Genomic DNA, 23,201 nt, shown 5'->3' on the forward strand with positions numbered 1-23,201 from the left:
GAACTCAGAAAAGACACTCTCCGATTAAATCAACATTACAAAGTTGCATTGAATAGCGACAAACAGCTTGCCTTAGAGCCAGAAAGACAAGGGTTCAAAGTCCCATTTCTGACACTAGCTTTTACTCTGAGCAAGCTGTTTGGCCTCTCGGCTCTAGGCAACACTTAACCCCAGCTGACCTGCCTTTCCACCCTCAAAAAAAAAAAAAATAAAGAATGATAACACTGCCTTATATTTGGGGGCAGCTAGATGGCACAGTGAGTAGAGCACTGGCACTGGAGTCAGGAGGACCTGAGTTCAAATCTGCCCTCAGACACTTGACACACGTACTAGCTGTGTCACCTGGGGCAAGTCACTTAACCCCAATTGCCCTGTCAAAAAAAAAAAAAAACAAAAACCTAAAAATAAATATATAAATAAATTGCAGAGCAGATGGGAATAAACTTCACTGTTAGAGGGAGTTCATTCATTGGGAGTTCCCTATACCAATGAAATCACAGGTCTGGTTTTTAAATAATAAACAAATATGCACACACATACAGTAAATGTATATATGCATATACATATATATTTAATACATACTGACTTCAATACAAACGTGGACATAAAGGTTAGTGAAAGATAAACTGGAAAACATAGATCAGAATCAAGAAACAGGACAAAGCAAAAGCTTACAGACTGTACAGAAACCTTACTCCTACATTCCATGAACACTTTTAAGAGAGGTGAAAGGTGCTGGACAATGCATAGAATAATATCACAAAAATGAAATGGAGTATATCTTAGTAGGAAATAGAGTTACTGGCGAGAGAATCATTTCTTCAGTAGATGTCCATTTATAGTCAGAACATAAACTTATTACAAAAAAGATCGAAAATCAATCCCAAATTAAGACAAATGAAGATGAGAAGATATAGCATTCAACTAAAAGAGATCTAACTTGATATGCAAACAAATACTTATGCTGATACCAAAATATGGAAAACATATAAAGCAACATACATAGGCATGGAAAAATCTCTACTCCTCAAAAAAGTTTAACCAAAGTGAAACAATTGCCACAACATTAAAAAAAAAAAAAAGCCTAGATTTCAACCAGCAAACACCTGGGGATAACTAACAGCAACAACAGTTTAGAGTATAAATTTGTTCTCAAAACTTTACTGAGAAGGGTGGAAAAGATATGAAGCAATATTCCTTCATAAGCTGCCAACTGATGGGCCTGGAGCAGAAGTCTGACCACATCATTTCTCATAAAATCTATATCCCTCTGGCTTCCTAAGTACTTCCCAATCAGTCTCTGCCTATATTTCCAGGTTTACTGGAACTTGCTCTATTCTTATTAGCTCTTTGTAGTATTTTTCCTTTGATCTGAAAAAACTGGATTTTGGCTATGAAATTTCTGTCCAATTTGTGTCCAATTTGCAGTTTCTTTCAGGAGATATCCAATAGAATTCTCTTTTTCATTTTGCCTTCTAGCTCTAACAGTTTCAGACAGTTTTCTTTTATGATTTTTTAAAATGGAAGTTCAGGTTTTTTGTTTGGTCACGCTTTTCAAAGATTCCAATGATTCTTAAATTCTTTTTCCAAGCCAGTTCTTTAATTATTATTATTATTTAAAGACAATTATTCTGTCATTTGACTTTTTTCTAACTACTTTTTGTTGTCTGGAATCACTGAGTTCTTTGCACCTTTCTCCATTTTTCAAGGTCTTGACTAATTGGAAAAAGTCCATTTTTACTCTGAACAGCTTATTCTCTTTCCAAGTATTTTAATTGCATTTTTTCATTCTCATTTCTTCATCCCTTCCACCCAACCATTCTTTTTCTGGGGTTCTAATTGTGATTATTTCAAAGTTATTTATTTCCTCTGGGATTTTATCTCAGAATTCTTTTAATCTATATTATTTCTTCATTGTAGTAGAAATTTTCTTCTGTTTGCCCATATCTATAGCTTCAAATCTTGGATAAGAACTTTCAGATAAGGCTAATAATTGCCTCATTCTGCAATGTTAGACAAGGTGGCTAGGCCCAAGTATTGTCTCTTGATACAGGACGAGACAAAGTTGTACTATTGCACCACTATCATAGTCCTCATCTTCTCCACTGAAGCCTCTAGGTGATAGTGAAGAGGGAAAGGAGAAAGAAAGGTCATCTCATCTTTCACAGACCTAGATTGGAAACAGGTACCAGTTGAGGCACGGGAATCAAGTCATATTTACCACAGCAGTCAACAGTGGCAAGATTTCCTGACACTGGTACCCCTCGGTCCAATTCCTTGTGCAGTCACTACTAGAGGTTCATTGCTTTAGGTCTTAGGAAGAACAGAGATTACACTGGTTTAAGCTGGTATCCTAGCGGAGCCTCAGATCCCTGGTCTGTCTAACCATCTTAATCAGAAGTCCCTTTCCTTGGGAGATCTAAACGGAAATAGCCCAGGACCCTGAAGCCAAGAATTTTGGAAACAGTACTGTCCCCTACACCAGCAGTGTCAAATTCACTTTATTTTTCTTGCCTTTTTTTGCAACATGGATAAAATGGAAATATATTTTGTGTGACTTCACATGTATGACTGTTATCACATAGAAGATTGCTTGCCTTCTCAATGGCTGGAGGAGAGGTGAAGGGAAGGAGATAATTTGGAACCCGAAATTTAAAAAAATTAACACTAAAAATAAATAACTTTTTTTGCAAAAAAAAAAAAAAAAAGTCAAATGCCCCCAAATGATAGGCAAGCCTAAGAGCCCTGGGCAGCAGCCCTCAGACCACCAGTCCTGCTTCCTGCCCATCTCTAAAAGCCATTATCCTGAGACGAAACCCCCTTGGAGATGTAGCCTACAAACTACTTTTATGTGTACTGTACCTAAAGTTACTTAAGACCCAGATTAAAACGCAAATGCCCTCTATGTCCTTGGCACTGTCAAACTGATCAGCATCTTAAACTGATGATTTTTTGAATGGAAAACACAGTAAAGGTAACACATTACCATCTGTGCTTTGCCACACGCTTGGCACTCTGCTGTAAAGACCATGGGATCTTTCCATTTGACTTGTAGCTGAAATTTTCAGTGTATTTTCTCTCCCATTAAAATGTGAGCTCCTTGAGCACAACCTGTCTTACTTACCATTTGTTACCTCAGTACTTAGCACAGTGCTTTACATATAGTATGCACTTAAATGCTTCTTCATGTCTTCACTCACACACTGGGCATTCTAGCCCAACAGGCACTCCCTCCATGAAATTCCATCTCCCATTCCCATGCCTATGTACATGCTGACCCCTCCTGGAGTGCACTTCCCTCTTCACCTCACTTTTTTCAAAGCTCAGTTCAAATGCCACTTCCTACCCCCAAACCATCTCAATTCCCTGAGCTGCAAGTGCCCTTCCCAGGAATCCTTTTGTGTTATTTTTTAATTTAACTTTCTATGCATATGTTGTTTCCCCCAGCAGCCTGCAAGCACCTTAAAGGCGGGGACTGTTTAATTTTTATCCGTCTATGACCAGCACCTAGCACAGTGGGAGGTACATAATAAGTTCTGAATGAATGCTTGAAGAATGAACAAATGAGTAAGACATCATGAATTGAAGGCGCAGAAAAATGCATTTGTAGAAAGGATAGCATGTGACCCAATTATACTATAATATCCAAAAAATATTAAAAGATAAAAGATACAACTAGTATAATTAACTGATGAAAAGAATTTTAACTTCTATCAACAATTCTATTTTCCTCATTAATAACACCACATTTACACTCTTAAACATCCCAGTCTCTAATGTGTTACACAAAGAAGTAAAAATGGCTTTAGAGAAAACAAAAAAGAAAAGTTAGACCAGAGCAAGTATACAAGAGTATATATAACACAGTTCTGAGGGCTTTACCATCCAGTCTGAATATATCTAATACAAAATACTAAATAACTGGAAAAAAATCAGTCAGTATTACTACTAGAAAAAGACAATTAAGAAAACAGAAATAACTAACAACCTACTTCTCCCTTTTTAAATATCCTTCTGAGACTGAACAACAAACAAATGGAGGAGAAAGGAAGGGAATAAACATCCATACCGCACTTAGTATAAGCCATAACTGTGCTAAGTGCTTTACAAATATCTCCTTTGATGCTTGCAACAAACCTGAGATGTAGGTGCTGCTATCTCCATTTTACATTTGAGGAAACTGAGGCAAAGAAAGAATAAATGACTCGCCCAGGGTCACACAGCTATTAAATGTCTGAGGCCATATTTGAACTCAAGTTTTCCCAGTGCTCTATCCTGTACCACCTAACTGCATCAAAGGAAGGTAACCTTGATAACATGGAGAGTATCCCTGATAAAAATGCAAAAGGAACAGGTAGATTTTAACAAATGATACATCTTTAGTCATAAAACTGACTGAAAGGTACAGATAATGCAACGATGTTTATTGTGTGTGAGCTATTAAAAACAAGGATTCAATTGTGTAGGGCAAAATGTTCCCTTAAAAGCTCTCCTCCAATGTTTTGTCCATGCATATGAGATCACACAAAGATTTCTTGGTAGATAAACAAGACAGACAACTTTATTTGTCAATCTACTAACTGCTATCAATGGACATCTATCATGGTCGTGGAAGATGTCCAGTGAAGAGCCTAGCAGTGATGAGCTCCTCCAGATTCTATTTAGAGATGACCTTGTGTTAATTGCATCCGGTCACAGAATACTACAGAACCTCTTCAATGAGATTCACAGCCACCCAAAAGAACCCAACAATCCATGCAGGAAAAACCAAGTAAGTGAAAAATTCCTATTGTTCAAAGTATCGTATACAGTTAGATGGTCTATCATTAGTAAAAACACCCTGGAAGACTCTGTAGACAGACAATGAACTGTATTCCAAGGAAAAGATGTAGACAATGTGTTGTACTGCTTTTGTGAAACTGCACGTGGTTGTCAACAACTCTAAGTGTCTTGCTGAAATAAGACTCCATCTTTTTTAACACCAACATTTCTTCCAGTAATGCCAAGTGGCTGCGAAACATGGAATATCACAAGACTTTAAGAATCAAAACTGAGTAACAGAAAGAGCAACAGCAACATAAATGATAGGCATAAATAAGCTGTAGCATATTACTGATGATAACTAGCAAACAAGAAGTTATATAAAAGGCATTCTAAGTGATGTTTGACCTGAAAAGGAGACAGATCAGCTGAATAGCCAGAGAGACGCATAACTAATGAATTCTGTATGTGGCACGGACATATAGATAATGTTAAATGACAGAGAAGGAGTGCTTAACCTGTAGTCTTTGAATTTCTGGAATTTTTTCTTAGTATATTGATAACTGTATTTTAATATAATTGATTTCCTTGTAATACTATGTATTTTGCTTTATGCACTTAAAATATTATTCTCAAAAGTAGTCTATAAACCAAAGGAATGAAAAAATGGAAGACAATGTGAAATATCTCCTTGGAAAAACCACTGACCTGGAAAATAGATCCAGAAGAGAGAATTTAAAAATTATTGGACTACCTGAAAGCCATGATCAAAAAAAGAGCCTAGATACCATCTTTCAAGAAATTATCAAGGAGAACTGCCCTGATATTCTAGAGCCACAGGGCAAAATAGAAATTGTAAGAATCCACAGATCGCCTCCTCAAATAGATCCCAAAAAGAAATCTCCTAGGAATATTGTCGCCAAATTCCAGAGCTCCCAGATCAAGGAGAAAATACTGCAAGCAGCCAGAAAGAAACAATTTGAGTATTGTGGAAACCCAATCAGAATAACCCAAGATCTGGCAGCTTCTACATTAAGAGATCGAAGGGCTTGGAATGCGATATTCTGGAGGTCAATGGAGCTAGGATTAAAACCTAGAATCACCTACCCAGCAAAACTGAGTATCATGTTCCAAGGCAAAATATGGATTTTCAATAAAATAGAGGACTTTCAAGTTTTCTCAGTGAAAAGACCAGAACTGAATAGAAAATTTGACTTTCAAACACAAGAATCAAGAGAAGCATGAAAAGGTAATCAAGAAACGGAAATTGCAAGGGACTTACTAAAGTTGAACTGTTTTGTTTACATTCCTACATGGAAAGATGATGTGTATGATTCATGAAACCTCAGTATTAGGGTAGTTGAAGGGAATATGCATATATATATATGTTTATGTATGTATATAAGTGAATGTGTATGTATGTATATATCTATGTGTATATGTATGTATGTGTATGTATGTGTATATATATGTGTGTTTATATATATATGTATATATATATATATATACATATGTAAAAGAGAGAGAGCAGACACAGGGTGAGTTGAAGATGAAAGGAAGATATCTAAAAGAAATAAAATTAAATTAAAGGATGAGAGAGCAACATACTGAGAGAGGGAGATAGGGACAGATAGAATGGGGTGGATTATCTCGCATAAAGGTGGCAAGAGGAAGCAGTTCTATGGGAGGAGGGGAGAGGGCAGGTGAGGGGGGAATGAGTGAACCTTGCTCTCATCAGATTTGGCCTGAGGGGGAATACCATACATACTCAGTTGGGTATCTTACCCCACAGGAAAGAAGAGGGAGGAAGATAAAAAAAAAAAATAAAAGGGGGGGGATGATGGAGGGGAGGGCAGACGGGGGTGGAGGTAATCAAAACAAACACTTTGGAAAGGGGACAGGGTCAAGGGAGAAAAGGATGGGTTGGGAAGGAGCAAAATGTAGTTAGCCTTTCACAGCATGAGTATTGTGGAAGGGTTATACATAGTGATGCATGTGTGGCCTGGGTTGAGTTGCTCGACTTCTTGGGGAGGGTGGGTGGGAAGGGGGGGGGGGGGGAACTTGGAACTCAAAGTTTTAAAATCAGATGTTCAAAAAAAAAAAAAAGTTTTTGGCATGCAACTAAAAAATAAGATACACAGGCAATGGGGCATAGAAATTTATCTTGCCCTACAAGAAAGGAAGGGAAAAGGGGATGAGAGGGGAGGGGGGTGATAGAGGAGAGGGCTGACTGGGGAACAGGGCAATCAGAATATAGGGCATCTTAGAGTGGGGGGGAGGGTAGAAATGGGGAGAAAATTTGTAATTCAAACTGTTGTGAAAATCAATGCGGAACACCAAATATGTTAAATAAATAAATTTAAATTAAAAAAAAAAAAGAAAAAAAGTAGTCCATAGGCTACAGACTGTCAAAGGGGTCCATGGTGCACACACACAAAAAGTTAAGAACCCCTAACACACTTGCGGAAATCAATGTTGAAAACTAAAAAACATTAAATAAAGAAATAAAGAGAAAAAAAAATAGGCAAACTGGGAAAGAGAACTAGTTTAGAAGAAAAAAAAAAGAACCCCTAACACAGAGAAAGGCCCAAACAACATGAAAAGGCATATTAGTGGAGAATTATGGGAAGAGAGAAAACAGAAATGAAAATGATAAGAAGGCAAGGAAGGGTTCTGATCTACAATGTTGAAAGCAATATATACATGGATGTAATCACAAGATTCGTTAAAAAATGAAGAAATCTCACAAGGTTATGGCGGGGAACACAAGAAATACTATAAGTGAAATGCTTTATAATCGTAAGGCATGATAGAAATTAGCTATTATTATTGACAAAGGTGTTAAATAATAAGGCAATCAAATGCCAAATAACATAATATAAAGCACCACGGACAAAAGCAAATGAAGAGTAAAAGAAAAGCTAAGAGAACTGGAAATATCTAATAATTCTCTTGGCTGGGGTGTCTATATAAAGCACTGTAAATCAAAGATGCACATTATTCCCATTGTTTCCCCTTTATTTCTTTTTTCTATTTTTCTCACTCCCATGGCTCACTAACCTAAAACGTTATGCCAATGAGGACATGCCTTTGTACAAATAATATTTTTCTTCCTACTTGCCTCTATAAAGATAGCCTTCCAACCAAGTAAACATACTATAATTAGAGAATTGGTGATTACAGGCCAAATTCCACCACAATACAGTCAGGTATGTAGTAAAGGGGCTTAATAAATGTTTGTTGCCTTGCCTAACTAGGTTGCAATTCCATAGTACTTTCTCAGGTCTCTCAGTCTCTATTATAACTTCATAGAGTGGTTTCCTTTTGAAGTATTGAAAGAAGAAAGCTGTGGTCATCCTTTTTCTGATTATCTTTTTCCTATCAATCACCTAATTGTAATTACCTATCAACTATCTCCACTTTTTCTTATCCTCAGACATCCCAACCACCTAAACAAACGTTCACGAAAAAAGCTCGCAAACCATTCATCCAAAGAAAGCACATTAAATATTCCAAGGCAGGAGTTGAGAGTGTGAGAGAGAGAGAGAGAGAGAGCGAGAGAGAAAGCAAGCGTGTGTGTTTGACACCTCTCTTTTCTTACTAGGATCAAAACACTTGTTTTTATTTGTTAAATCTCTAAATTAAGATTTAGAAATCAACTGGTTCCAGTGTATAGACTGGAAATGTGATTTTTAAGAATGTATTGAATATGGAGACACATTAATTACTCATGAGTAGGCCAAGCCAATATAGTAAAAGTGGCAATACCATCTAAGTTAGTTTACTTATTCAGTGCCATCCCAAATTACCAAATAATTATTTTATAGAGCTAGAAAAAATAATAACCAAAATCATCTGGAGGAACAAAAGGTCAAGAATACCAAGGGAATAAAAAAAAAAGTGAAGGAAGGCAGCCTAGCAGTACCAGATCTTAAACTATTTAATAAAGTAGTAATTACCAAAAGCAAATCTGGTATTAGATAAGAAAGCAGTTGATCAATGGAACAGACAACTCAGGTATACAGTAACCTACTGTTTGATAAACCCAAAAGATCCAAGTTTTGGGGGCAAGAACTCACCATTAGGTGGAAAACTGGAAAGCAGTCTTGCAGAAATTAGTTTTGCAGATTTAGACTCCCCCCCCCCCAAAAAGTGACATCATAAGCAAATTAGGAAAGCATGGGAGAAAAAATTACCTGTTAGATTTATGGATAAGGGAAAAGTTCATGACCAAACAAGACAGAAAGGACCACGGAAGGTAAAATGGATAAATTTAAAAGGTTTTGCATAAAAAGATGCAACGTAGCCAAATTTAGAAGGAAAGTAGGAAACTGTGGAAAGGGGTGGGGGGAATTTATAGGGAGTTTCTCTATTAAAGGTCTCATTTCTCAAATATATTTAAAAAAAAACAAGCCAAATTTATAAAAATAAGAATATTTCCCCTACTGATAAATAGTCAAAGGATATGAATAGGCAATTTTCAGAAGAAGAAATCAAAGCTATCAGTCATATTTTAAAAATGCTCTCAATCAGTAATAATTAGAGAAATGCAAATTAAAGCAATTCTAAGGTAATGACTCATACCCATCAGACTGGCTAACATGACAGAAAATGAAAATGACAAATGATGAAGGAGATGTGGAAAAACAGGGACACTAATGCACTGTTGGTAGAGCTGTAAAGTGATCCAACCATTCTGGAGATCAATTTGGAACTATAACCAAAGGGCAATAAAATTGTGCATTACCCTTTGACCCAGCAACACCACTACTAGGACCCCAAAGAGACCAAAAAAAAAAAAAAAAAAAAAAGGAACAGGACTCATAAGTACAAAAATACTTATAACAGTGCTTTTAGTGTTGGCAAAAACTGGAAACTTGAGGGGATGTCTATCAAATGGGAATGTCTAAACAAGCTGTAGTATATGATAGTAATGGAATGCTATTGTGCTGTAATAAATGACAAAGGAGATGTTTCAGAAAAACCTGGAAAGACTTAAATGAACCTCTGATGCAAAGTGAACTAGGAGAACACTGTACACAGTAAGAGAAATATTGAAATGATCATCAGCAATGAAAGACTTAGCTACTCTAATCAATACAATGATCCAAGACAATCCCCAAGGATTCATGATGAAAAACGTCATCACCTTCAGAGACAAGCTCTCAATGCATTATTAAAACATATTTTTCACTTTATGTTTCATGCTTTTTTCACATGGCTAATGTAGAAATATGTTTTGCAAGATTTCATATGTAATGGGCTGATTATCATATTTCTTGTTTTTTCAATGGGTGAGTGGGAGGTGGTGCTAAGGAGAGAATTTGGAATCAAAAATAAAACATTATGAAAAAACATATATTATATATATATATACATACATATACACACACACACACATACACATACATACACACACACACACACACACTTAATACAAATCCATCAAGTTAAATCTACCATACATATATCAACAGTGTCCAAAGTGAAAGCAAGCCTAAGTGTCATTTGTCTAGATAACAAGAATTAATTTCGAATTTCACGAAAGCCAAAAAATAAGACCAACATTCTGTGTTCATAATTATTGGTGATCCAATATCGTACCTGATTCATTGGTAATTCTTTCACTATGCTATTCCCTATTTATTACACAGTTATAGGGGGTCAGTTTCCATGGCTTCAGAAGTGCTGGCCCTGCAGGGTTCTGCTGGAAGGAGGTAGACATGGGAGTGTAAGGACCTTGTACTCTGACCCAGCCCAGGAACTCTGAAAATCATTTTCCTTAGTATGGAAAACAAAAACAAATGAAACAGGGCTTACTCAGATCCCCCACTGCCTGAAAGCTACTCTACACTCGAGGACTTCTCTATCATCCCCGCAAAATAGAGGCAGGGAACCTGCGGCCTTGAGGCCACATGTGGCTCTCTAGGTCCTCAAGTGCAGCCCTTTCACTGAATCCAAACTTCACAGAACAAATCCCTGCCCTAAAACTTCTTCCTGGAGGCTCAACCCAGCTCAGGAATTCAAACACTGGAAGTGTACCTTCCTCTCCTGCAGTCTGTCTGATTGGATAGCTCCTCCCAGAGATTTCATTTAAGGAGGCTGCCAAGGCCAGTCATGTCTCATTCTTCTCCATAATACACTCCAGACTTTGTGCACCACGACACTTAATGCCAGTGTAATCCTCTCCCACCTTCAGCTTCCGTTTATGCATTGTCTTTAGACATTAGAATATAAACTTCTTGAGGGAAGGGACTGTCTTTCTTTCTGCTTGCATTTCTATTCCTAGTTCTTAGCTGGGTGCCTGGAATATAGTAAGCGCTTAAAATTCCTTGATGACTATCTTAAATAACAAATATTTTCAAAAAGTATCTCATCCTCTAAAAACTTATCATGGAACAACACAATTCCCTAACCATCCTATTCTGTGATTTGCTGACAAGGCAGCTAAATTTTTTCCCCTTCTTATCAAACTTCCCACTCCAGAGCACCCATTATTGCATTCTGTCCTGCCCTCAGTTACTGTTATTTTCCTCAAACTGGTTTTATACAATTGTAGGACATTCCTCATTTCTCAACTGTTAATCCCCAATCATTCTTTACCTAATTCCTCCACCAGAAAATAAAATTAAAAAAAATAATGTATTTTTGATTCAGAACTTTCTATCGAAGGTCGGGGGAGGGAGTAGAGGAAGGGGGTAAAAGGCAATGATTTGGCTCTGTCAGTATAAATGCTTTGAGTTTTTACAAATCTAACTTCAGCCCCAAAACCTACTGTAAGGGTAGGCGCATAGCAGGTGCTCAATATATATTTGTTGACTAATTAAAGAGGAGACAAAGTAGAGAACATAAGGGTAAAATGTGGCAGGTGAGTGTAAGATATTCTAAAAGTCAAGACTCCAAGGTGGAGAAAAAATGCTAGATTGTCAAAGAATCACAGAATCTTGAAATTAGACCACACCATCTAACCCAGACCTAAGTCTTTTCTACCAATGATCATCCAGCTTTCATTTGAAGTTGTCCTGAGACAGACAATTCTACTTAGGCATTTAGCTCCCTGTGCTTGGAACATTTTCCCTCCCCCAGTATACCTGTTGAACGCCTACCGACCTTTGAAAAACGCAACTGAAATGCCCCCATATGAAGCCTCCCAATATCTGTAACCCTCCACTAGCACCTCCATTCCTAACAATCTTTCCCTTTGGACCTCCAGTAGCACTTTATTTTGCAACTCTCCAACATACTTATCATATTATATTTTGTATTACAGTTATCTATATTTATGTCTTATCTTGAAATTAAACTTAGCTCCATGAGAGCAAGAAAGACTTATTTATTTAGATTTTGTATCTCTCCCAGCATGGTACTCAGCACACAGGAAGTATCTGGTAATCAGCGCTTAGTGCTATTCTCTCCTAAATGTTCATAGGCCTCTGTAAAACAACAGAATATTCAATTAAAGACTCACAAACAATAAGAAAAAGTAGACTACCTGGTACACTTTCAGAGACAATACCTGAGAATACAAATTCCCCACGTAACCTTTTCTTTTGGTAGGCAGTGGAGGATGAGTAATTGAATGAATTTTAATTTCAATATTCTCTAACTCATCAGTGCTTTCCAATTTTCCATATATGGAGTGCATTTTAACTTACTGATTTCTAACTTTTTAAAATTTGTGCTTAGGAATTGATTTATTAGTGTCAGGCCATTTTTCTAATTGGAAATTAAAATCATTATGAAATGTAAAACTGTCATTCAAAATGCAGACAATCTCAGTGAAACTGTAAACCCAGTGATATCTGTAAACTTTAGAAACATAATTCACCTTAATACGCTTATAAAACTAACAATTAAAAAAATCTGTCACTCTATGCAATGTGATCTTGTATTCTATGGAAAAGGTATATCAAGATTACTCTTTCTATTCTTCTCTGATGTCTAAAGTATTCTTAGTCTTTCCAGGAGTGATGAGCATACAAACTTTTCTTCTATACCTCAAGAAACGAATATCCTTTTTCAACAACAATATGCATTTATCAAGTGCCTGGTATTTGTAAAGCACTATATTAGGAAGTGGTAATACCAAGTCAAAAGGAAAAACAGTCCCTGTACTTAAGATGCTTACATTTATTGTACTGGGGGGTATATAGCGTATATATGGATGGATAATTACAAGACAATCTGCGGAGGGAGAGAACATTAACAACTAGAGGGACAAAAAGAGCTTCAAGTAGGAAGCGATACTTGAGAGAAATCTTTCAGGTTACTAAGGATTCTAAAAGATTTAGATTCACAAAACCATAGTGCAATGCAGGGATACAGGACAAACCATAGTAAAGGAAAAGAAGCAAAAGATGAAAGGTCATGTTTAGTGAAATGTAAGTAACTGAGACTAAAAGTTGGAAAATGTTCTCTAAGATCAAAAGTTGCAGAGGATGTTTCCTTATCTGATTATTAATAATTATTAATGCAATCACAGATTTAGTCTGACAGTCTCAGTCCTTACAGAAGGGAGTATATGAAATAAGTCTAGAGCTAATGGTGAAGGGCTCTAATTGATAAAGCAGTTTGTATTTTATTTATCAATAGTGAACCACTCAAACTTGTGAATGGGGGAGTGACAAGGTGAGATCTTGGGTTTAAAAAGATTATTTTGGCAACTGTGTGGAAGATGGATTGGAGAGAGGACCAATAAGGATGTTATTACAATAGTTCGGGTGAAAGGTGATAAAGGTCTGAACTAGACAGGTGCTCACATGAGTAAAGAGAAGTAGGAGATAGCTGTTGTGAAAGTGGATGACATCAATTGGGAACTGATGGGTTTATGTACTGGGAGCTGATCAGATCAACAAGAAAGAGGAGGAAAAAAGCGGGGTCAGGCAGACAGGCTGGGGGTGAATCAGAATGGAAACATCGTGAAAGGGCTAGGCAGGAGAGATAATCTAGAAGGAAAGGTGGGTCAATAGTGTCAAAAGCAGCAGGTTGTTCAAGACAGATAACAAATCAGAGATCAAGGACTGGAAAGACCATCTAGTCCAACTCTCCCATTTTAAAGATGAAAAACAAGCCCTTCAGAAAGGTTGTGACTTGCTGTGAATCACACATATTAAGCATCAAAAGCAAGATTTTTTTTAACCAAGAATCATGTTCTTTTCACTGTATTAAGGATGAAGGCTGAGAAAAAGCCAGGAGATTTAACAAAGTAGAGTAGAATCAGATTTCATTGGACTGAGAAGAGAGTGGAAGGTGAGTGAAGATGACAAATATAGGCGCTTTCTTATTCTTTTGGCTTGGGAGTTTGGGAAAGAAATTGTGACCCAGGGCTACATAAGTAAATCAGAAGATGATTTCTCTCAACCCCACCTGAGAGTATCCACAATCAGCACTCGGTTCCATTCAAGCATTATAAATGTGCAAAGAGTTCTGGGCTGGGAGTTGAGAGATCCAGCTCTGGCCTTGGTACTAACTAGTTGTAGCAAATAGTAACAAGTATTTTTATATCACTTTAAAGTTTGGAAAGCAACCTTCGGATGTTATCTCTTCTGATCTTGAGAACAACTCTGTGAGGTGGACACATAGCTCTGTGAAGATGACTCTCCTGTCTGTAAAAGGAAGTGGTTGAATCTTCAACTCCAAAACTCCACATCCGTTTTAGGGTCTTTACTTTGTATTTTAATACTACTCTAATAAAACAACAGGTGCTCACAATGCATCCAAGTACACCTGTAATCCAAACTGCTTGTAAATCAGCTGCTGGGAGAAGGGGGGAAGGGATAGAAGGGGCGAGAAAACGCGCGCTAATTTTTTAATTCTATTACATAACATTCACAGGTTACTTCCTCCTCGTGAAAGTAGTTACTTGTAACAAAGTAAAACAGTTAAGTAAAACTAATCGTGACCTGCTCTGAAAGTAGATACAATTTTTCAATTTTTAACACCCCGCCGCTCTTTTAAAATTAACAGAAATCTCTTCTCTTCCTCCCACTCTGTAGCCCATTAAAAAAGGAAAAAAAAGTAAATTCTTTGTATCAACATTTGTAAAGTCAAATATTGTTCTGCAACTTGAGTCTGTCGTGGATTAGCGTGTTTCAAATCAAAGACAGGTAGGTGACCCAACAGATGGAGCGCGGGGCTTGGAGTCCAGAACACCCGAAGACGCTATGTAAATGTTATTTGTTATAGTTACGATTATTATTCTGAGGCTCAGTTTCCTCGCCTGTAAAAAGAAGGGGTTGGTGCTGGCCTCTAAGGCACCTTCCAGCGCTAAAGCTTTGCTCCTAGGACGGATATGGGTGTTTCTAGGATCCCTGCGCTTGCCTCCCACACCAGATATTGAGGGGAAGAGCCAGGAGGTCCCCAGACCTCTCCCCCGGGGCCACCCGACTGTCCCTTCCCCCTCCCCCAGCCCGAACGCGTCTCACCCCCAGCAGCTTCTTGTCCTCCAACAGCTGCCGCTTCCGAGAGATCTCCGATTTGAGGATATCCATCTCCCGGCCGCAGGCTCGGCTCCACCACACCGGAGGGATCGGTCCCGAGAGTCTCCGCTACCCCGCCGAAGGACCTCCAACCGACCAAATTCAACGCTGAGCTAGGAAACACTGTCAACAACCGCCACTTCCGGCGGAAGTAGATGGGCACGACATGGGGAAAGGAGTGGCTAGAGCAAGGAAGGCACTAAGGACGCGGAGAGATGGCGTGGCCTCCGAGAGCAGCGCCACCTGGTGGTACCAAGAGACATCGCACAGAGCTCTTTAAATGGAGCACACACGAACAGGGAGAGATTGGCCAAAAGCATGGGTCTCTTTAGAGCTGCGAGGTGCCCCAGAGCATGCCTAATCCAGCCTCCTCTCTTTTTACAGAGGGGAAAACTGAGGCCTAAACAGGTTAAGCGACTAGCTTCAAGTCACACTAGCATATACTGTGTGTTAGCAAAAATTCAACTGGTTCTCCAGGAAAACAAAATACATGTAAGGCTTACTCTGCATTATAAACATTTTCTCCATCACTTTCCTAAGTCTAGAGTCTAGACCATAACAAAACAATAAATCAAACTCTGCTCTGCCGTGGTTGCTGATTTCCTCAGAGGTGCAAATTACATTGAAAAATGTCACTGACACCATCCAGGTTGAGGGGACTCCAGCCCAGTTCTTTATACTTGGAGGGAGCAGTGCTTTGATTTTTATCATTATATGGAACTCCTAGAGTGAAAATTCTCTTTACTGATATAGATCAGAAATTCGTCTGTAACTTAAATAGTGTATAAGACTTGTATAACCTTGGAGAGTGGCCTGAAAATGCAATGTCTTTATGTGTCCTGCCCAGCCAGAAAGATGGCTTGGGAAAAGGTTCTTCTGACTTCAAAATCAACCTTCTACTTACCATGCCAAACTGATCTTTTTTTCTTTAAGGATAAATTATTTCTGCTTGGTTTGCCTTATTCATGACAAAACTTCCTTGATACGCACTCTAGATTCTGTTATATAATATGATGTATCATATACTGTAAAGCAGTGGTGTCAAGTGTAAGACTGGAGTCCCAACCGAACCAGATTAAAATATAATTAGGAAATATTTAAAATATTTTAAAAACAAATAAAAATACTCTAAAACAGATAATGTTAATATGTGGTTTTCTAAATCAAAAAAATGGCTTGCAGGGATTCTTATGTCCAGTTTAGTGACCCACATTACTATTTGAGTTTGATACTATTGCTATAAAGCATATTGAAAGCATGGATTGTTTCATCTTTTGTCTTTGTATCCCTAGCATCTACGACAGTGCCTGGCATACAGTGGGTGCTTAACAGATGCTTGTTGATTAGCTGACACATATTCTACAATATTTGTACATATTATACAACAATTTATTATTCCAATTACAACCTTGTACCTATTGAATTGACTAACATGACAGAAAAGTAAAATGACAAATGCTGGAGGGGATATGGAAAAATAGGTATACTAATGCATTGTTGGTGGAACTGTGAATTGGTCAAACCATTCTGGAGAAAATTTTGGAACTATATTCAAAGGACTATAAAACTGTGCATTACCCTTTGACCCAGCAATACTATTGCTAGTTCTGTGTGCCAAAGATAGTAAAGAAAAAGAAAAAAGAAGGGGGGTGGAGCCAAGATGGTAGCTGGAAAGCAGGGACTAGCCTGAGCTCCCCGCCGAGTCCCTCCAAAAACCTATCAAAAATGGCTCTGAACCAATTCTAGAACTGCAGAACCCACAAAATAGCAGAGGGAAGCAGGGCTCCAGTCCAGGACAGCCTGGAGGGTCTCTGGGTAAGGTCTATCCTGCACGGAGCTGGGAGCAGAGCAAAGCAGAGCAGAGCCCAGCATGGGCAGCACGGACGAACCAGACCACGAGCCAGGTGGAGCGTGCCCTAGCACCCTGAATCAGTGAGCTGCAGCAGATACCAGACTTCTCAACCCACAAACAACAAAGACAACAGAAAAGGTTAGTGGGAAAAGCTGCTGGGGACAGAATGAAAAAAGGAGTTCGTGGTTCAGCCACCACCCCCAGGGCAGCAGAGGTGGGGCAGCTACAGAACTACAGCTGCAGTTACTTCTGGCCCCAAGCCCACCTGGTGGGAGGAATTAAGTAGCGGATCAGAGCAGGAGTGAAGAGCCTGCTGAAGATCTAAGTCCAGTCCAGGTTGGGGGTTCTTGGGGAAGGAGGAATGCTGGTGTGGCAGAGCTGGCGCATCCCCCCAAGCTTGAAACATAGTTCTCTTACCTCTACAAGCAGTCATACCCCGCTGAAAAACTCAAGGGTCAAGTTAGTTGGCTGGGAATATGGCCAGGGAGCAAAAACGCACCCAGATTCAGTCTCAGACTTTGGAATCTTTCTTTGGTGACAAAGACCAAAACATACAGCCAGAAGAAGTCAACAAAGTCAAAGAACCTACAACACAAGCCTCCAAGAAAAACATGAACTGGTCTCAGGCCATGGAAGAGCTTAAAAAGGATTTGGAAAAGCAAGTTAGAGAAGTAGAGGAAAAATTAGGAAGAGAAATGAGAAGGATGTGAGAAAACCATGAAAAACAAGTCAATGACTTGCTAAAGGAGACCCAAAAAAATACTGAAAAATATACTGAAGAAAACAACACCTTAAAAAATAGACTAACTCGAATGGCAAAAGAGCTCCAAAAAGCCAATAAGGAGAAGAATGCCTTGACAGGCAGAATTACCCAAATGGAAAAGGAGGTCCAAAAGACCACTGAAGAAAATACTACCTTAAAAATTAGATTGGAGCAAGTGGAAGCTAGTGACTTGATGAGAAATCAAGATATTATAAAACAGAACCAAAGGAATGAAAAAATGGAAGACAATGTGAAATATCTCATTGGAAAAACCACTGATCTGGAAAATAGATCCAGAAGAGAGAATTTAAAAATTATTGGACTACCTGAAAGCCATGATCAAAAATACAGCTTAGATATCATCTTTCAAGAAATCATCAAGGAGAACTGCCCTGATATTCTAGAGCCACAGGGCAAAATAGAAATTGAAAGAATCCACCAATCGCCTCCTCAAATAGATCCCAAAAAGAAATCTCCTAGCAATATTGTTGCCAAATTCCAGACCTCCCAGATCAAGGAGAAAATACTGCAAGCAGCCAGAAAGAAACAATTTGAGTATTGCAGAAACACAATGACGATAACACAAGATCTAGCAGCATCTACATTAAGGGATCAAAGGGCTTGGAATACGATATTCCGGAGGTCAATGGAGCTAGGATTAAAACCTAGAATCACCTACCCAGCAAAACTGAGTATCATGCTCCAAGGCAAAATATGGATTTTCAATAAGATAGAGGACTTTCAAGCTTTCTCAGTGAAAAGACCAGAGCTGAATAGAAAATTTGACTTTCAAACACAAGAATCAAGAGAAGCATGAAAAGGTAATCAAGAAAAAGAACAAGAAAAAGAAATTGCAAGGGACTTACTAAAGTTGAACTGTTTTGTTTACATTTGTACATGGAAAGATGATGTGTATGATTCATGAGACCTCAGTATTAGGGTACCTGAAGGGAATATGCATGTATGTGTGTATATATATATATGTATATATATATATATATATGTTTATGTATATATATGTATATATGAGTTTGTATGTATGCATATATATATATATGTGTATATATATATATAGAGAGAGAGAGAGTGGGCACAGGATGAGCTGAAGAGGAAGGGAAGATATCTAAAAGAAATAAAATCAAATTAAGGGATGAGAGAGGAATATATTGAGAGGGGGAGATAGGGAGAGATAGAATGGGGTAAATTATCTCGCATAAAAGTGGCAAGAAAAAGCAGTTCTGTAAGAAGAGAAGAAAAGGCAGGTGAGGGGGAATGAGTGAATCTTGCTCTCATCAGATTTGACCTGAGGAGGGAATACCATACATACTCAATTGGGTTTCTTACCCCACAGGAAAAAAGGAGGAAGATAAAAAAGGGGGGATGATAGAAGGGAGGGCAGATGGGAGTGGAGGTAATCAAAAACAAACACTTTCAAAAGGGGACAGGGTCAAGGGAGAAAATTCAATAAAGGGGGATAGGTTAGGAAGGAGCAAAATATAATTAGTCTTTTACAACATGAGTATTGTGGAAGGGTTTTACATAATGATATGCATGTGGCCTATGTTGAATTGCTTGACTTCTTAGGGAGGGTGGGTGGGAAGGGAAGAGGGGAGAGAATCTGGAACTCAAAATTTTAAAAACAGATGTTCAAAAACAAAAAAAAAAAAGTTTTTGCATGCAACTAGAAAATAAGATACATAGGCAATGGGGCATAGAAATTTATCTTGCCCTACAAGAAAGGAAGGGAAAAGGGGATGGGAGGGAAGTGGGATGACAGAAGGGGGGGCTGACTGGGGAACAGGGCAACCAAAAGATATGCCATCTTGGAGTGGGGGGGGTGGGCAGAAATGGGGAGAAAATTTGTAAATCAAACTCTTGTGAAAAAGGAAAAAGAATTATATGCACAAAAAAATTTATAGCAGCTCTTTTTATGGTGGCAAAGAATCAAGAGCTGTGGGGATGTTAATCAATTGGGGAACAGCTGAACAAGATGTTGTATATTGTAATGGAATACTATTATGCTATAAGAAATGAGGAGCATGATGACTTCAGAAAACCTGGAAGACTTATATGAACTTATGCAAAGTGAAGCAAGCAAAACCAGAAGATCACTGTACACAGTAACAGCAACACTGTAATGATCAACCATGAAAGACTTAGCCACCCTAATCAATACAGTGATCCAAGACAATTCCAAAGGACTCATGATGAAAAACGGTATCCAATTTCAGAGTGAGAAGTGATGAATGCTGAGTGCAGATTGAAGCATACTTTTTTCACTTACTTTATTTTTCTTGCTTTTTTTGTAACATAGCTAATATGGAAATGTTTTATATCAAAGAAATAATATTTCATTCCAGAATCTCTTTTTCAGGCCCCTTTAAGGCATTACTTTTGGTGTTGTCTCTTTTACCAAAATAAGTTATTCTCCAGCAAGTAAGAAAAAGATGATGGGGAGAAAATTTGGAACTCAAAATCTTGTGGAAATGAATGTTGAAAACTAAAAATTAATTAATTAATTTTAAAAAAGAAAAAGACGTGTAATACCTCTAGCTCAGGATGAGGATAGAACAGGAAGGAAATAAGGGATGTTCTAATTACTAATTTGTTATGGCTATGTCATCTCAGGAGCTAAATTAGCCTCTACCCTTCCAAGCTTTATCGCTGATATCACCCAACACTGGTATATAGGCATTTTTTCACAAATTACTGTAGATGTTCATTTTGACCATGTAAAATAAAAAGTCCCTTGCGTTATTCAATCATCATTTGTACTTCATATTAAAGATCTCCCTTTGTATGTGAAGAGAGAAGAACCAAAGTGACTTTATAGAAGAAGAACTGAATTACTTTTATGGGTGTAAGCCAAATGAGTTGGTTAACAGTGGTCTTATTTCCTCTACTACCTGTCTGAAAGGGAAGAAAAGTATTCCTAATGTAAAAACACTTTAATTGGTATTTGAGCTTATTAGCAGAACAGAGATCGACTATCATAGCACAGAATCAAATACAGGGTGTTCCTAAAGTCTGGACACATAGGCAAACATGAATATTTTCAAGAAATGAAATGAATGAAATTTTCAACCATATTTTATTTAATCAGAATATTAACAAATAACATCTTCAATATGATTTCCATCATTTGTGATTTAAAGGTTGATGCACTTTGCAAGATCCACATGAACTCAATGTGATAGCTCCATATTGCCATCAATTTTTCTATGTGTGCAGACTTTAGAGACACCCTGTAGAATGGTGAGATAGTCAAGTAAATCAGATCAAGTAAGTTAGAACAGAATTACAGAACCTCAGAATTCAAAAAACCTCAAAAGCCTTCAAGTTCAACCTATGGTTGAACAAGAATCCCCTTTACAAAATTTTTAAAAGTTATTATCTAGTCTTTGACCCAAAGACCTCTAGTGAGGGGGAGGTTATTATCTCTATTCTGGTGTTAGACAATTTGAAATTGTTAGAAAGTTGGTTGGTGGTGTATTTTTTTCCTTTTGTATCAGTTTCTCTGGGCTTACTTCTTATCTATGTACTTGAGTTCCCAGGTGAGGTCCCAGAGGGTGGCTGTTAACTATTTTCCTCAGCATCCTAAGGGTAATCTTGAGGCGCTATTGTATCTAATACTTGGGTCCCCACTGATATACTTCCCATTATCAGTCAGAATCAGTTACACTCCATTAGCTTTTAGAAAAGGGATTTACTGAGAAGGTATAGCAAGAACAATAGTTACAAAAATCATTCTCTATATTGCCAGAAACACATTCTCTCATAAGGTTCTTGGGGAGAATGCGTTTAAATTTAAAGCACAATTGTATAGAGAACACCTATGACCAACCAGTACCCTCCTAACTTCCATATTTGGTAGTTCCTTTCTCCCTTTGTTAAGTCTTCAGGAAAGTTTCCCTCAAGGGTAGTTCTATGCTGGACTCTGAGCATGTATTGCTAATTAAGGCAGGATTTTTTATTTTTTACTGTTTTCTCTTTTAGAAATGCTAAAGTAATCAAATGCCTTTGCTTAAGCCTTACTAGGTGCAAAGCCCCAGGACCACACCCTTTTGCTAACTAGGTGCTAAACCCCTAGGCCCACACCCTTTTGCTGATTAGGTGTGAATCCTTAGGGGCCCTGCCACAGAGTATAAAAGCTCAAAGGCTGGCGTTCTGCCTGGGGCTATCAGTCACTGGAAGAGTGGCATGGGACTCTGGGCAGCCGCTCAAGAGTCCCCTAGCTTGTGAACCCAGATGTTGATGCTTTCCTGGTAACTATGAATTGTGATTTGGTCTGTTTATATTGTGCATGTTTCTAATTTGTTTGTATTTGCTCTGAAGTTCAGGTTACTGGCTTTTCCTCCTGAACTAAGTGAATGATATATGTATGTGTGATTAAAGTGAGATTGTTAACCCCTTAGTGTTACTTTCTTTAGTAAAGCAGATCAAAAGAACCTGTGCTGGCAGCTCTTGTTGTTGGGCTCCTGTTAGTCTTTCACCCCCCACAGCAGCTGCTAGCAAGACTGTTGCTACAGATCATCATGGCCTTTTTATAATTCATAGCTGAAACTTCTTGCCCTCATTAGGGGACCCAGTCCCTGAAACCACTATTTTTCTTGAGTGATTATTTTCATACATTATACTTACCCTCCTTGCTTTTGTCTCAAGGATTCCTTTAAGACTCAACTCCAATTTCACCTTCTAGAGGAGGCCTTTCCTGTCCCCGCTTGTCCTCTTACTGTGTTCTTTCTCATATTACCCTTCATTTACACCGTATGCAGCATGTATGTAAGCTTTTTCCCCTATTCGAATGTAAACTCCTAGAGGACAGAAGCCATTTTTTTTGGGGGGGGCCTTCTTTTGACTCTCCAGCACTTAGGACTGCCTGGAAATACTTAATAAATGCTTGTTGACTGTCAGTAGGTGTTTCTTCTGTCATTGGCCACTACTGTTCTGATGGCCGCTGCTTCTGATTCCAGGTGTCACTGAGCCCTCCCATGGCTCTGATGGACCTCCTAAACTCACATGGTTGCCAATCAATCTCTTCTCAGAATGCTCATTAATTTAAGATGGATAAACACAAAAGAAACAGAGGTACTATGTGCTTGTGAACACATCAAAAAAGGTGGGAAATGGAGCAGCTGCCTTTTCTTTACTTGGAAGCTCAAAGTAGTTCTTGCCTCAATCTCCATAAGAAGAAATTAATTTATATTTGAGTTTATTGGCAGAATAGAAAACATCTATCCTCTTTTTATTGTGCAAATTCAATGTTAGCTTAGCACCATCTAAGTCACTGGTTCTGCCATCTTCCCAGCCGGTTAGGAGAGACTTGATCATCACAAATGATCAATTC

At 38.2% G+C, this 23,201-nt stretch overlaps 1 protein-coding gene across 2 annotated transcripts in view; it reads right to left on the reverse strand.

Moving 5' to 3' along the window:
- The window catches only part of PRPF18 (pre-mRNA processing factor 18), a 64,297-nt gene extending 48,883 nt beyond the window's left edge, over window positions 1-15,414 (reverse strand). Inside the window, exon 1 of one of the 2 annotated variants that reach the window (XM_036761950.1) lies at window positions 15,186-15,414. In XM_036761950.1, coding sequence (XP_036617845.1) covers window positions 15,186-15,251 — 66 coding nt within the window. In that variant the 5' untranslated portion in view covers window positions 15,252-15,414. The remainder of the gene's footprint in view (window positions 1-15,185) is intronic. The other variant, XM_036761949.1, reaches the window with a different exon arrangement.
- Between the last annotated feature and the right edge of the window lie 7,787 nt (window positions 15,415-23,201).

Source organism: Trichosurus vulpecula, chromosome 5, assembly GCF_011100635.1.
Source record: "Trichosurus vulpecula isolate mTriVul1 chromosome 5, mTriVul1.pri, whole genome shotgun sequence".
NCBI classification, from domain to species: Eukaryota; Metazoa; Chordata; class Mammalia; order Diprotodontia; family Phalangeridae; genus Trichosurus; species Trichosurus vulpecula.